At 42.9% G+C, this 16820-nt stretch overlaps 1 protein-coding gene across 3 annotated transcripts in view; it reads left to right on the top strand.

The window, feature by feature from the left end:
* Positions 1-16820, top strand: part of OTUD4 (OTU deubiquitinase 4) — a 449310-nt gene that overhangs the window by 278355 nt on the left and 154135 nt on the right. For all 3 annotated transcript variants that reach the window (XM_069242606.1, XM_069242605.1, XM_069242607.1), the window contains 2 exons: positions 12485-12647; positions 15652-15757. In XM_069242606.1, the coding sequence (XP_069098707.1) occupies positions 12485-12647; positions 15652-15757 (269 nt within the window). The remainder of the gene's footprint in view (positions 1-12484; positions 12648-15651; positions 15758-16820) is intronic.

Below are 16820 nucleotides of genomic sequence, written 5' to 3'. Positions count from 1 at the left end.
ACCAAACAGTGACTCGCACGTCACTCATCCCCTCCACACAACACCAGTGGGGGGAAGAATAAGTCAGTATTACCAAGCGTGGGAGAAAATAACAACAGACACTTGGGTCTTAGCAATTATCCAACATGGTTATTGCATAGAATTTCTACAAATCCCTCCAAACATACCACCAAAATCACAGAATATATCAAAACAACATTCGGACCTCCTAGAAATAGAAGTTCAAGCATTACTGCAAAAGAACGCAATAGAACTGGTACCAGATACACAAACAAATACAGGGGTTTACTCACTGTACTTTCTAATACCAAAGAAGGACAAAACACTGAGACCAATCCTAGACCTCAGAACACTAAACACATACATCAAATCAAAACACTTTCACATGGTCACGCTACAGGAAGTGCTACCATTGCTAAAGCAACAAGATTACATGACAACCTTAGATCTCAAAGACGCGTATTTCCACATACCAATACATCCGTCGCACAGAAAATACCTAAGGTTCGTATTTAAAGGAATACATTACCAATTCAAAGTATTGCCGTTCGGTTTAACAACTGCACCAAGAGTCTTCACAAAATGCCTAGCAGTAGTGGCTGCACACATCAGAAGGCAGCAAATACACGTATTCCCGTATCTAGACGACTGGCTAATCAAGACCGACTCACTGACAAGGTGCTCACACCACACAGATCAGGTCATACAAACCCTCTACAAACTCGGTTTCACCATCAACTATGCGAAATCACACATTCTGCCGTGCAAAGTACAACAATACCTAGGAGCGACAATAGACACAACGAGGGGAATAGCCACTCCAAGTCCACAAAGGGTTCAGAATTTCAAAAAGATTATACAACGCATGTATCCAACACAAAAAATACAGGCGAAGATGATATTACAACTCACAGGCATGATGTCATCATGCATAGCCATTGTCCCGAACGCAAGACTACACATGAGGCCCTTACAACAGTGCCTAGCATCACAATGGCCACAAGCACAGGGTCGCCTTCTAGATCTGGTGTTAATAGACCGCCTAACATACCTCTCGCTTCTATGGTGGAACAATGTAAATGTAAACAAAGGGTGGCCTTTCCAAGACCCAGTGCCACAATACGTGATAACAACAGATGCTTCCATGACAGGGTGGGGAGCACACCTCAATCAACACAGCATACAAGGACAATGGGATGTACATCAAAGAAAGCTGCATATAAATCACCTCGAACTACTAGCAGTTTTCCAAGCATTAAAAGCATTCCAACCAATCATAACTCACAAATACATTCTTGTCAAAACGGACAACATGACAACAATGTATTATCTAAACAAACGGGGGGACACACTCGACACAGTTGTGCCTTCTGGCACAAAAAATATGGCAATGGGCAATTCACAACCACATTCGCCTAATAGCACAGTTTATTCCAGGGATCCAGAATCAACTTGCAGACAATCTCTCTCGAGATCACCAACAGGTCCACGAATGGGAAATTCACCCCCAAATTCTAAACACTTACTTCAAACGTTGGGGAACACCTCAAATAGACTTATTTGCAACAAAGGAGAACGCAAAATGCCAAAACTTCGCATCCAGATACCCACACAAGCAGTCTCAAGGCAATGCCCTATGGATGAACTGGTCAGGGATATTTGCGTACGCTTTTCCCCCACTCCCTCTCCTTCCATATCTAGTAAACAAATTGAGTCAAAACAAACTCAAACTCATACTGATAGCACCAACATGGGCAAGGCAACCATGGTACACAACACTGCTAGACCTATCAGTAGTACCCCACGTCAAGTTGCCCAACAGGCCAGATCTGTTAACACAACACAACACAAACAACAGATCAGGCATCCAAACCCAGCATCGCTGAATCTAGCAATCTGGCTCCTGAAATCCTAGAATTCGGACACTTAAACCTCACACAAGAATGTATGGAAGTCATAAAGCAAGCTTTGTTTGCTACTGCCATCATAATCAAATTCAACCATTACACGCATCTCCAAAGGATGTAGTGGGTTACTTACTACACTTACAAAAATCGAACCTGGCCTTCTCTTCCATTAAAATACACCTCGCAGCAATATCTGCATACCTGCAGATTACCCATTCAACTTCACTATTTAGGATACCTGTCATTAAAGCGTTTATGGAAGGCCTCAAAAGAATTATACCACCAAGGACACCACCCGTGCCTTCATGGAACCTCAACATCGTCTTAACAAGACTCATGGGTCCACCCTTTGAACCTATGCATTCTTGCGAAATACAATTCCTAACATGGAAAGTTGCATTTCTCATCGCCATCACATCTCTAAGAAGAGTAAGTGAAATTCAGGCGTTTACAATACAAGAACTTTTTATCCAACTACACAAAAATAAAGTAGTCCTAAGGACCAATCCTACATTTTTGCCAAAGGTTATTTCACCGTTCCACCTAAATCAAACGGTAGAGCTACCAGTGTTCTTCCCACAGCCAGATTCCATAGCTGAAAGGGCACTACATACATTAGACGTCAAAAGAGCACTAATGTACTACATCGACAGAACTAAAAACATCAGAAAAACTAAACAACTGGTTATTGCATTTCAAAAACCTCACGCAGGAAACCCAATATCGAAACAGGGTATAGCCAGATGGATAGTTAAGTGCATCCAAATCTGCTACCTTAAAGCAAAAAGACAACTGCCCATTACACCAAGGGCACACTCAACCAGAAAGAAAGGCGCTACCATGGCCTTCCTAGGGAATATTCCAATGCACGAAATATGTAAGGCAGCCACATGGTCTACGCCTCACACATTTACCAAGCACTACTGTGTAGACGTGCTATCCGCACAACAAGCCACAGTGGGTCAAGCCGTACTAAGAACCTTATTTCAGACTACTTCCACTCCTACAGGCTGAGCCACCGCTTTTGGGGAGATAACTGCTTACTAGTTTATGCACAACATGTGTATCTACAGCGACAGATGCCATCGAACTGAAAATTTCACTTACCCAGTGTACATCTGTTCGTGGCATCAGTCGCTGAAGATTCACATGTGCCCACCCACCTCCCCGGGAGCCTGTAGCCGTTTGGAAGTTAGCTTCAACTTTGTACATTTGTAAATATATTAAATCTTAAATAGGTACATACTTATTCACTCCATTGCATGGGCACTATTACTAACAAACAACTCCTACCTCACCCTCTGCGGGGAAAACAATCGAAGATGGAGTCGACGCCCATGCGCAATGGAGAAAAAGAGGAGGAGTCCCTCGGTCCCGTGACTCGAAAGACTTCTTCGAAGAAAAACAACTTGTAACACTCCGACCCAACACCAGATGGCGGGCTATGCACAACATGTGAATCTTCAGCGACTGATGCCACAAACAGATGTACACTGGGTAAGTGACATTTTCATAAAATCTTCTGGGTCTAGACTGGATTGGGAATCTGCAGTAAGGTAGAGTATCAACCAGAAAGAGTGTTACCAAAGGTAAGTGACATGTTCTTCGTGAACTTAAAGCCATAAATACGAGTTTTGATAAGGGGAACAAAGCCACGCACTAGGATGAATAGCACTGTGCTCCAAGAGGCTAAGGCTTCAAGCATCAGCCGTCCAGCAGAGCTCAGCAAAAAAGCCACAAATTAGCAATTGAAATGTGAACGTGTCACAAAGTGAAAGAACACATTCTTAGTCTCAACCTACTTTTCATATATGCAGTTTAACTAAAGGATTATTTGAAGGCCACATCACCAAAGCTTAATAGGTACAGAAATGGGACAACGCAACCAACTTCAAAATGTCCGGGCCTTAATGGGTTGCCCTTCCCAGCAATGACAAACCATGAAATCCTCCTCTCACTCTGTACTACTTATTGTAATTTTTCAAAAGTTTATATCATGAGGTCATAAAGTGAAAGATGTGTGTAGCTAGGCCTAACCAGAAAGGTTCTGTGTGGAGTTTAAGCAAATACTGAATAGGTGTCCATACCCACTCATCCAATTGTGGTGGGGCATTCCAGTAAAGAAACTGTCATTATAGTAACAGGGGAAAAAAGCAGATATACACTAGCCAAAAGAAAAGCGTGCCAGGCCAGAATTAACATATAAAGTTAAGATCACAATTGCAGGGCGTGGAGGCTATGAGACTGAATATATTAGTTAAATGTATTCTATAACCAGAAAACAAACCATCCCAAGATATAGCTCACACTGGATCCTGCCTTAGTTGTACGGGCTGGATTGTTCCCATCAGCAGAACCAAAGCAGAGTTCCATGTAGCTATTGTCTCTGAAGTGGCAAATGAGCAGTATGAAGCCCAAGTGGTTGTCATTGGCTGAGCCTTTTTACAAATATTCCATCCATCACCTTTGTGTTTTCCTCAGGTTCTACTAACTACAGCATCAGCCTGTCTGATTTTTTTTTTTTTTTTTTTTTTTTAAAGTAAACTATGAAGCCATTCAAATTAAGATGCTGTTGGATATGGCCCCAATGCATCTTTGTTTTCTGTGCGCCCGGTTCCTGAAATAGAAGCCTGCTAGTTGGTGTTATTTCAAGCTTTGGTAACAAAATGGCAAGGATGTATTGTTTGTCTTCTGATTTTTCTTGTTGGCTATTGTCCCCCACTCGGTTTTAAATTCTGGTTGTTTTGGAGAAAATGTGTAATTCCACCCAAAATAACAATCTAGATAAAGTCTTGTTGGTTTCTATAGTTAAATTTTATTTTGATCCTTTTAAGGTTAATCCAATTATTCAGTTTCTTTGTGAATCTTTCCATCGACATACAGCTGATGTATTTTGTCCCTTACATGATCAAAAATCTGGGGGTTTCTCAGGGCTTTATTATAGTAGCTTAGTCAAAAAAACAATCATGCATAGTGGAGGATAATCATTTGTTGTAAGTCTCTCGTCAGAAATAAGTCGAAGTTCCAGTCTGAATCCTGACTTCGACAGCGCTAGAAATGGGGTCTCAGGTTGGCAGTGGTTTGCACCCTGTCCAAGTAGGGACCCTCACTCTGGTCAGAGTATAGGAGCCACTCAGCTAAGATAACCCCTGGTCACCCCCTTGGTAGCTTGGCACGAGCAGTCAGGCTTATCTCAGAGGCAATGTGTATAGTATTTGGTAACAGCCACCGCTGTAAAACAAGGCCAAAATGACCAAATTCCAACATTCACAAGTAAAGATGCAAATATTTAAAGATTACATCTTAGTAAAGAGCTTAGAAACACAATAGCTCCAACTAGGGCTATCACAATGTCGTTGACAGTCATTCCCAACAGTCCTACTCCACTCACGAGGGAATAGGGCCGGTCACGGTGTTGCGCAGACCCCCAGGTACAGTACCAGACCTCAAATTCTACTCGCTATAGAGAGTCATATCTTATCAGGTCGCGCTACTTTTAGGACTTACTCAACCCTTCTGGAGAGTTGACAAAGAACAGCTGTTCTGTTCAGTCTGAAAATGTAGAAGGCCTTGAATCTTATTCTTGTCACATTTGTTCTGTGTTCAGAAACAGAGGTCAAAAGTCAGTTTTTCTTGCAATTAATTTTCCTTCTGACTGCAGAGTTCCAGCATTTTGTCTGTATTTTCCTAACACAACAATTTAAATAGCTTAGTCAACTGTACAAACATTTCAAAATATATTTCAATAGTTGTGAAAGCCCATCATTCATACTTCTGGGTGATTATACAAATACTTTATAGAATGAAAACACATCAGAACACTTTTACTTGATGATGTGCAAAGGATAAATGTTTTCTGAAACCAGATTTTCACAGATTTAATAATATACTATATACTTTCATATGAATAGCTGCGAGTTAGTGGGAAAGTTTTTGGACATTTCATGGAAATTTTCTGTGTAAATGACTTTGCGTCCACATCATGCTTTAGTGATATATTTATTAAAAATGAATGCTTAAACATAAACCAAGAAACACTCCTCCCTTGGTAGCAAGTTTATCAGTAAACTAAGAAGCAAGTAATTGGTCATATGTTCCCTATTTTTATGATTTTTCGAGGCCTAAGTACCTTTGAAAATGACAAGGAAGCAAAGACGTTGCAGAGTCAGGGACTCTGGAGCCGATGCGGTGTTGGTTACTTACTACTGCAGAGGAGGAGTTCTTTACTGCGAGGCAGGGGAGGTGAGGCGTCTGTCCCTTACGGTTGCAGGGGAGGTGATTTGCAGGCTCCTCGTAAGGTCGAGGAGTCTGTTTCTTACGTCAAAGAATCTAGCAGGTCAAGATGTGCGGCGTTGACTTCTCAGTGTTGCGATCACACCACAGGGCCACAGGTGCTGTGGTGGGGGTCTGTGTCGGATGTCCTGGGTGTCGGGGGCACGCACTCAGGATGCACGCTGCAGCGGGACTTTGGAGGGGCTGCAGCGACATAGAGCATGCAGCATCATTCGCGGTCATAGCACTCAGCGGGACTACGACTCTGGAGTCAATGCACTTGGTTTCTTCTTGGTTTCAACAGAACTCTCACCAAGAAAGTCCAGGGCTGGCAGAATGAAGTCGTTGAATGCCCTGAGACGTCTAACAGGAGGCACTCTTGGTTCAAGCCCTTGGAGAACCTTGGTAGCAGCATGTAGAAAGCAACATCCAGTCTCTTTAGTCCTAGGACAGCAGCACCAAGCAGCAGGCCAGCACAGCAAAGCAACAGACAGAGTGGTAGTCCGTCCTTCAGCATCCAGCTATTCTTCCTGGCAGAATGTCCTCAGTCCAGAAGTGCTCTGAAGTTGTGATCTCCAAGGCCCACTACTTATACTCCTTTCTTCCTTTGAAGTAGTCAAGCTTCAAAGTAAAGTATTTGTAGTGCACAAGACACTACCTTTCCTGCCTCGGCCCCAGACACATTCCAGGGAGGTGGAGACTACTTTGTGTAAGGACAAGCACAGCTCTATTCAGGTGCAAGTGTCCGTTCCTCCCACCACTTTAGCCCAGGAAGACCCATCAGTATATGCAGGACAGACCTCAGCTCCCTTTGTGAGACTGTCCAGAGTGAATTCACAAACAGCTCAACTGTCATCCTGACACAGCTGTGTATTCCACAGCCAGAGGCATAGAATGGTTAAGCTGTAAAATGCCCATTTTCTAAAAGTGGCATTTTCAAACTTATAATTTAAAAACCAACTTCACCAAAAGATGTATTTTAAAATTGTGAGTTCAGAGACCCCAAACTCCAAATTTCTAGCTGCTCCCAATGGGAAATTACACTTAAAGGATACTTAAAGGCAATCCCCTTGTTAACTGTAGGAAAGTACCCTCTTTCTTGCCATGGTTCCTCCCATTTTCTGCCTGTTAGTATGTTTGACTGTGTCTACTGGGCTCCTGCTAACCAGGACCCCAGTAGTCTTGCTCTCACCTCTAAATTGTACCTTTTTCTTCCCACAATTGGAATACTGGTCCCCGCATGCAAGTCCCTAGTATATGTTACCTAGGTACCCTGGGGCATTGGGGTTCCACGGGATGCCTATGGGATGCAGCAGTTATTCTGCCACCCATACTGAGCCCATGACAAGGGTTCTGCAAGCCTGTCATTGCAGCCAGCGTGAAATGGGTGCATGCATTCGTTTTCACTACAGGTCACTATGCCAGGTCACAGAGTCACTCCTATGGTAGGCCCTCTCAGCCCAGAGGGCAGGGTGCAGGTACCTGTGTTTGAGGGCACCCCTGCACTAACAGAGGTTCCCCACACAAACTCCAGATCCATTTACCTGGACTTTGTGAGTGCGGGCGGCATTTTACGAGTGTACTGGACATAGGTAGTGGCCTATGTCCAGCTACATAATGGTAACTCTGGACCTGGGCATATGTGGTATCAAACATGTCTGAATCATACCCCAATACTGTTGCAAGTATTGAAAGTATGATTCCATGCCCTCTGGTGGCTCCTTAGAGGACCCCAAAGCATTGCTGCCATCAGTCTTACAGGGCTTTCCGGGCAGCCCACCTGCTGCCACCCCTCAGAGACGTTTCTGCCCTCCTGCTGCTTGATCTGATCAAGCCCAGGAAGGCAGAACAAAGGACTACTTTGGGAGAAGGCGGTAACACCCTTTCCCTTTGGAAATAGGTGTGACTGGCTTGGGAGGGGGAGCCTCCCCAAGTCACTGGTATGCTTTGAAGGGCACATTTGGTGCCCTCTGTGCAGACACCAGTCCACATTGGTTCAGGGTCCCTGCTCTGGCACAAAACCGGACAATGGAAAGGGAAGTGACCGCTCCCCTGTCCATCACCACCACCCCACGGGTGGTGCCCAGAGCTTCTCCAGAGGGTCCCTGGGTTCTGCCATCTTGTTTCCAAGGTTGGCAGGGAACTCTGGGAGCATCTGAGTGGCCAGGCTAGGCAGGTGACATCACAGACCCCTCCTGATAGGTGCTTACCTGGTTAGGTGACCAATCCCCTTTTCAGGGCTATTTAGGGTCTCTCTCTTGGGTGGGTCCTGAGATTCGGCTTGCAAGATTCCAGCAGGACACCTCTGGTTTGACTTCTGGCCACTGGAACTGCGACTGGGCCCTCCAGGAACTGGCAAACGCTGCTTCAACAAAGAAGACTTCTGCAACTTTGTTTCCACGTCTCCCGCCAGCTTTGCAACATTTCCCCGGCTGTGCATCCTCAGAAGACTGTAACTCTTCATCCTGCACAAGAAGAAGGAATTTTACTTGGTGTGTAGGATTCACTCCCCTGCAACCTCAGGCACCTACAACAAGCGACGACTGGCTGTGTGGATCCCCTCCCCTGCTGAGCTGTGTTACTTACCTCTGTGGTTTTCTAGTACTCCCAGCTCCCCTCTACACATTTTACTTACCTGGAGGGGAGGGGGTACCTTGTTTGCATTCCTTTTTTAGGGCGAGCGTTAGCGTTCGGCCTGCTGTATACTAAAGTATACAATAGAGTGAGTTTCAGCGTTCTGATTTTAGTTGCAGTGTCCTTCAAAAATCCTTGCTTGCTAGTGGTCAGTTCTGCCTCTTTGTCCAGCCTTTTTTCACTTTGTGAGCAGCACAAAGTACTGTGTAATTACGCTATAATTACGCTATATCCTGTTTATCTCATCTGTAAGGGACTTTTTTTTTGGCATTTGCCTGTTTCACCTCAACAGTGTGGGTGCTTGTTCAGCCCCTCCTCCCCACCAGCTCCCTCTATAAACATAAACCAATAGCAGAGGGGGGCTTTTCCAGGGCCAGCTCACCCTCCCTCTCTTCCTTTTGTTATTTTCAGTCTGTCTGGCAATAAAAGTCCAGTCAATAATTTACAACGCTATGAGCTCTAACTGAGCAAACACTAGACTATTGCATTCCAAATGCTTGTTTTCTTTTGACACTGGGCCTCGTGGAGCAGCAGGCGACTGAACCAGACTTGTAGCTAAAGCACATACAGTATTTGCTGCATGTTTTAGGCATGTCATGTCTCTGTGTTTTACTACTGTTTTGTTTTTACTGGGAGGGCACACAGTAACTTTTATTCCAGGCTAGTTCTTGTCTCCTCCTGTTTTCTGAATGTTGTGTTTGTGTGCCTTTACAAATAAATATGCCTGACTGTGTTTACTTTATTATTTGTAAACCAAGTATGGTGCTTTTTATTTGGAAAACGGAATGTTTTAGTCCGCATATGTCTCTGGTCTATATTTTGTTTTGATTCCTAGGGAGAGAGCACGCTGAAACTTTTTTTTTTTCTTTTTTTTAGCTTTCCCCACACATCTTCTATAAATAGAACTTGTATCCAGGTCTCCAGTCGACAATGTTATGTGGCATGTTTTGCTTATGAATGCTGTGTTTGGGTGCATTTCAAAATGTGTTTGATGAAATTTGCTTTCAAATTAGTAAACCATGTACAGTCTTTACTTTTTTTACAAAGGTCCAGCCACTTAAATGCTTAGCTGTAAAAACAAAATTTTTGCACATTTTCAGGAAGACTGTGATGGTGTTAAAAGATGGTTTGTCATTATAAATGAGTGACATTGGTCTGTGAGGACGTTTTCATTACGGGTGGCCGCATTTCACCATTCCCTACCTGCCCAGAACAAGCAATAAAACGAGCTGCAGATGAGGTTTATCAGATTGACATTTACGAATAACTTTAACTTCTGCTTCCTTTCAGTACATGCACAATTTGTTTAGGACTGCATTGTTTTTTGAATAAATAAATGTGTTCACCTAACATCATTTCACGTGCATTATTGATCGCCTCTTAAAATACTCAATACACACCGCAACGTTTTCACAACTGTTTTTAGTCTCTTTTACAATTTTCTATGCTCTGCTGCTGCTGTGCAACTGCGGCTTTGCAAAAAGGTAACACTTTGTTTTCAGTTTTTCCTTTGGGTGGGGGGTAAATGTTTACTGCTTTTCAGATTAATTTTTCCTTCTGCCTACTCTGGTTACATTACATGCACATTTTATTCAAGGGGAAGCATTATTTTTAGCTTCATTCACCAAACTGCATATTACATGCATTGTTGCAATTCTTGTGTCAAACACAAAGTCCCATCTTCAAGGCTGGATTTTGTTAGTGTTACCAATTTACCCATAAACGACAGATGTCATGAAACTGCGTCTTGGCCCATGACTAGCTAACAATATAGTTAGTAACGCTTCTGTGTGCATTTTGTTGGAGCTTGAGCAGTACTTTTACTGCCTTTCTGTTGCTGGAACAATCCAAAGTGATGCAGAAGAGGGAAGGTACATGATTTTATAATATGTTACGTGATATTACTTTTCACACGCACACAGAATGTTGTAGTGCTGCTCACCTGCATCGAGGCACTTGTCTGTCTGTTAAAATTCACTTTTTTTCCTGTTTCTCTACAAATGTCTGTACTTGATAGAGACATACTTTTTAGATCCAGCTTTTTTGATTTTGCTAAACTTGTGTCTGAACATACAGACGATATAAGAAGCCCTCTTTATCTATTGGCCTATATTGTCATTAACATCACTCCACATAATTCCACTGCACACAATACCACATAATTCCACTACACACCACATATACCCACTCCAAAACCCATAAGTAAAAAACATTTACAGAGCCAATACCTCTAACTCTCACAAACGCGAGACCTATTGCATTGCAAATGCTTGTTTTAGTATATGGTTTGTGCTCCCCCCTAGGTTCACTATTGGTTATTGCTATTTGCACTGTTTTCTAACCTTTTCTGTACCGGTTTCTGATTACTAGTGTATATATTTAGTGTATTACTTACCGCCTAAGGGTGGGTTACCTGTCTAGTAGTTTGTGGTTTGTTCCAAAAATAAAGCACCTTTAGTGTTTTCTTTCATGTATTTAAGTGCTGTGTGACTACAGTGGTATTGCATGAGCTTTGCATGTCTCCTAGATAAGTCTTGGTTGCTCATCCACAGTTCAATAAGAGGTGATACCTGAACCTGGTATAAGGTGTAAGTACCATAGGTACCACCGCACACCAGGCCAGCTTCCTACATTAACCTGTAGGAGAGATCAGCTTTGTCATAGTGAAAAGTTAATTTAGCAGTATTTCACTATCAGGACATGTAAAACGCACCAGTACATATCCTAACTTTTAAATACACTGCACCCTACCCATGGGACTTCCTTTGGCCTACCTTAGGGGTGACGTACATGTAGTAAAAGGGTAGGTTTGGGCCTGATAAATGGGTGCACTTGCCAGGTGGAACTGGCAGTTAAAACTGCACATGTAGACACTGCAGTCTGAGACATGTTTACAAGGCTGCTCATGTAGGTGGCACGATCAGTGCTGCAGGCCCACTAGTGGTATTTGATTTATAGGCTCTGGGCGCACACACTGCACTGTATTAGGGACTTACTAGTAAATCAGATACTTCAATCGTAGCTAGCCCAATTACCAGTACAATTTGGACAGAGCACTTGCACCTTTGCTCTGGTCAGCAGTGGTAAAATGCTCAGTGTCCTAAAGCCAGCAAAAACTAAGTTCAGCACAGGATCAAAACAGGAGGTCAGAAGCCAACAAAACAGAGGAAACCATGCCAAGGGCAGATAGCTCTAACAGGTTCATTCAACCTACCCCAAATGACCTCCTAGTAGGGATTCAGCCCAGGACTTCAACTTCTTTCTGACGAGATACTTACAACCAATGATTATCCTGCTGTAAGCTTGATGGGTTTCTTGACTACGCTACTATAACAAAGCCTTAAGAAAGCACCAGGTTTTCAACCATGTAAGGGGGCAAAACACGTGCCAGCTGTATGTCAATGGAATGATGCACAAAAAATTGAATAAGTGAATTAATCTTTACAAGATTAAATTGAACTAAAAAAAAAAAAAAACTGCTTCTCGACTGTTATTCTGGGTGGATTACACATTTTCCCCTGAAGACTATTGACTTTGAGGCTAAAAGGTCAAAATCTCATCCTGTAAGTCACCCGCACCTATAATTGTGAATTGTGCAGTGCTGAGTCTAAAAAGCACACCATCTCTACTAAATTCTGGTAGGCAACATTTTTTCTCGTTTCTTCTAACAGAAAACTAGAGAGGGAGAGAAGTGAGGAATTTGAATCGAGTAGCAAAGCGTGCAGCTACTTTGGTCTGTCGCCCGATGAACGTCGAGAGAGACAAGCAATAGAAGAGTCTAAATCTCTTTATGAGATTCAGAACCTGGATGAAGAGGCTTTCCCTGCACTGTCTGTATGTATGAATTTACTTTTACATTGATTGTTTTGTTTTTTTCAAATGTCATTTTCTTCATTTGTCAACCCACCGTATGTTTTCTTTTCGCTCTCATAGAATTGTTACTTAAAACACAGAAAACAAACTTAATGCCAAAAATCCTAACAGCTAGGGGTTCCTTTCTTTTATAATGTCTGTTGAAAGGTGCTGAACTGTTTTTCTTTTTTTTTTTTTTTTTCTTTTTTTCATCTGAGTTTTTAATCGAATACAATCGGATTTGTCAGAAAATGTTACACTTTTTCATTCACTACGAGTTTGTTCTCCTGGGGCTGGATTTCTGCTTGATTCTAGAGCCCCAATCCTATTTCTGCTTTTCTTTATTTGCATACTGGTGTTGAACTTTTTCTGTGAATAGGACCCGAAATATGTTGCACATTAGCAGTTTCTACTCCAAAGCTTATGTTTAGGCATCATAGACCTAGGCATGTAATTTGAAATGTTTTATCATGTTCTTGCTGATTGACAGAGTCCCATGAGAACGCCACAAAAAATATTGGAAAAATGTAGACTTCCACATGAACTTCTTGCTGCCTGTGTGTTAGTGGAAGGTCCACATGGCTGACAATGTGCTGGATTAGCAATGCTGGAAAAGTGCAAAGCACATTTTTCCCGAACAGGAGGCATTTTTCCATGTGAAGAAATCCATTCTCCTACACCTTCACAAAATATGGTTATTTAATCCATTTTTTTTCGAGGCTGTCAGAAGAATGTGTAGCTCCTTTCTGTAGTCACTGTATTGTGAAATTATTCTGAATACCATGTGCAAGCAAAAGGCATTCTCTAAATGATCACTACATGGAGGGGAAAGACAGCTGGCATAGGCATAAAAAAAAACTGTAGAAAGGCAGGAGAAATCCAGTTGGAGAATAGTACCGAATCCTGGCACTCTCAACCCCCACACAGGAGTAGATGAGGGCTGGAACTACTTGGTCCAGAATTCTAGGAGAGGTACCTGAAGGGATTCCCTTAAGTGTACTGATGTCCTGTGGCCTGTACAAACAGACGACCAGGAGCAGCGTAACAAGGAGGAAGAAAGCCACCACTATAGTTTACTGAGCATTTGTGATACATGAAGCTGACTGTTTATGCTCCTCTTATAGGGAGAAATGGGAAGTAGCTGTGAAAATAGAACAGGAAGTGACATGCTAGAGCTTCTGCTGCCACAATGGATTGGGACAGGATCAAGTAAAGTAGAGCGGAAGAAAAGTATACTGGATTTGGAGCAGCCTCATATGTTTCTTCCGTTGTTTTGCACCCATAGCAAAGGAAACAATCTTGTCTGTAATAAAGCATTAGAGAATATTGAAGTGTGTTTTGATGGTAGGATAACTACACAAAAAGTAATTGACTTCGAGTTCACAGGCTGGGCCCCTGAATATTCCTAGATGGAGTAGTATGGCTATGCGACTAGACGAGGAGGACGGGCAGACCACTCAGATGTTCCTGAAGATATACCACCCACACATTGTTGTACTCTGCAAAGAGCTTGCTAGGGAGATCACTGCCCAACCACGGACCCACTGTCCTTGTGCCAACCCAGGAGGCAAAGCATTTCCACCCTGAAAAAGCACTAACTCCTGATCGGTACTTCTAAACGCAGATTTCTCACCTTTAGAATAATTCCAGGTGTTAAAGTGGATAAGGATTTTGAAAGCAGTTGCTCATGTGATCCAGTAGGTGGCACAGTCTGACTCCACGACTGTCTCACTCCACCTTGGAAGTGATGGAGTGCCCCATGTTACATGGGCCATCATTCAGAACACACCACATGCTGCTGGGGGGGGGGGGGGTAGACACTTCACTTGATACTGAGTTTGAATTTCCACCAGGCTCCCGCTCACAACGTACCTTCTTTGCAGTGGTTGTCGGCAGGGCAGCACAGACCGAAATCTTGCATTTCAGGTCCTCCACACCAGAACCCTTACTGCATTTCATTGAGGATTTAGCAGATACTTTGATAGCTGCTTGGACAAAGCTATGCATGGCTCCCCGAGCCGCCCCCCCAGTGGCTAGATGACATAGACTGCTTCTGAAGAACCAGCTTTTCTCACCCAACATCATACCCCTTAAATCCTTCTGCTGCTGCAGGCACAAGCAAAGCCAACCAGATTGACTTCCCTTCTGCTCTGCCAAATGGGGGAGTTAAGCACATTGACACTTTCGGCAAGAGTGTTTTATCTACCGGTTTATCCCTGCTGTCTGCTGTCTCTGAACGTGGTCTGCATGTTGAGGCATTATAAACAGACTGTTGAAACATAGACAATGATCTGATACTTGCCAAATATGTTGTAGGGCATGGTCTTGACACTCCACCCTGAGGCTGTCTGTAAGACAACATCTGCATTTTGAAGGAGACTGACCATACAATGTTGTGTAAAATATGCCGCCTCCTGAAAGAGGCATGGGATTCTGCCACCTTCCTTTGGGGAATCCCTCCCCATCCTCAGATTTCTGATACTGGGATCTCAGCTTTGATGGGCAGACCAGCAGTTTCTAACCACTGGAACACCTTTCAATGCTGATCTGTTCCCAGAGCAGAAGCAAGTTCACATCAGCACTGTGAGCTGTGCATTGTTTTGTAATAGAACACGTTGTCTCGGTCTACGGCAGCCACTCCCTTAATGGTGCATCTTTCATACATGGCACAATGCATCATGTTACTTAATACAGACCCATGACTCAACAATGAATGCAGACCTGCTTCTAGCCTCCTCCCTCGCGCTACTGCTGTAAACAACTGCTCCGTTATGACACTTCCCCATCAGTTCCATTTTAGACGTTAGGCCAGAGAAAACCTATGTTTGACTATTCCCCTTTTCTCATACCTTACCACCTGCAGACAGTTCTACATGAACTTTCAAGTGGGAATCATAAATATCAGTCTTTATCAGCCTTATGGAGTAAATCCTTCCAGCAACCTGAGATCTATTATCTATGGTTGTTTGTCATTTATCCCCAACAGAGCCAGACTACAACACATAGCGGAGAGGTTTACAACCAAAGAAAACAGCAGAATGCCAACAACGAGAAAAGCCCTAAACAGAAAGTTGATTCAGAAGAGCCCAAAGGTAAAGTGTGTAAGAAGCTTTGATCTTTTAAACATTGCAGTGCTGCTTTTTCACAATTTGGATAAAAGTTGAAATACATGAAGTACTCCGGACTCCTGCCCTCCGTTTTTGTTTGGGTAATGAATGTGTGTTTGTCTGGTAAGACCTCATTTGACTTTGTAATTATACGCTAAAGATCAGTATTCCAAGGTGAAGTATTTTATTTGAAGGAACTGCTCAGACCTTTTATAAGTTTAATTCACAAAGCGGTGGTGGTACACATGGTCACAGCCTCTTCACTAAGTCTTCCTTACACACATATTGTACAATATCTTATTTGAACTTTCTTTCAAGAGAGGGCACAACTACAGTTATGGGTTATATGAATTTAGGCTGACCATTGTATCTATTGGGTAAAGAATCCCTTCTTTATCCATGGCCATGAAAATTGTCACTGGTACAAAAGAGGCTGAGAATCCCGATCGTCTTTCCAGTTCCAAGAGCTCATACTAAGATAATATACAGTTGTGTATTGCCACATATTGATTACTTTTTATGGGGCCCTGTGTAGAGCTTGAAGATGTATTAGGAGACTCCACAGGTCAAAGAGAACTTCTGGGGCCTGGAGGTGCCTATGTGAATGACGTGGGGTTGGCAGAAAAATTAGGAGAATTGTTGAACTTTGCCCGTGAATCCCTTTGAAGACCTTGGAGACTGAATGAGGGTTGGGTGGTCCACGGTTTCAAAGGTTGCTGAGAGTTCCAGCAATGTCCTGAGGAGAGTGTTTTATATCTGGCTGCTCCATGTTTTAAAGTGGTCCTTTTTAGTAAAGTTACAGGAGTCCATTTTAGCTCTTAACTTACTGAATGTTTTTAATGGTTTTTTCTTTTTTTTTTTATCTAAGGATCTGTGTAGTTGACAAATTGAGTGTTGCCACACTAACTCATTGTTACATTTTGCAATTAAAATTGAAAACTTTACTCATAAAAATCATTGCTAAATAGCCATGGAGCTGAACCTGGTCAACTCCACACCAGAGGCATTACATTGTATTTGGTGTATTTTGCACAATGACCGAGCCCAA

Source organism: Pleurodeles waltl, chromosome 1_2 (genome assembly GCF_031143425.1).
Source record: "Pleurodeles waltl isolate 20211129_DDA chromosome 1_2, aPleWal1.hap1.20221129, whole genome shotgun sequence".
Taxonomy (NCBI): Eukaryota; Metazoa; Chordata; class Amphibia; order Caudata; family Salamandridae; genus Pleurodeles; species Pleurodeles waltl.
Note: the sequence above shows the minus strand (reverse complement) of the source record. Positions and strands in the feature narration are given on the sequence as shown.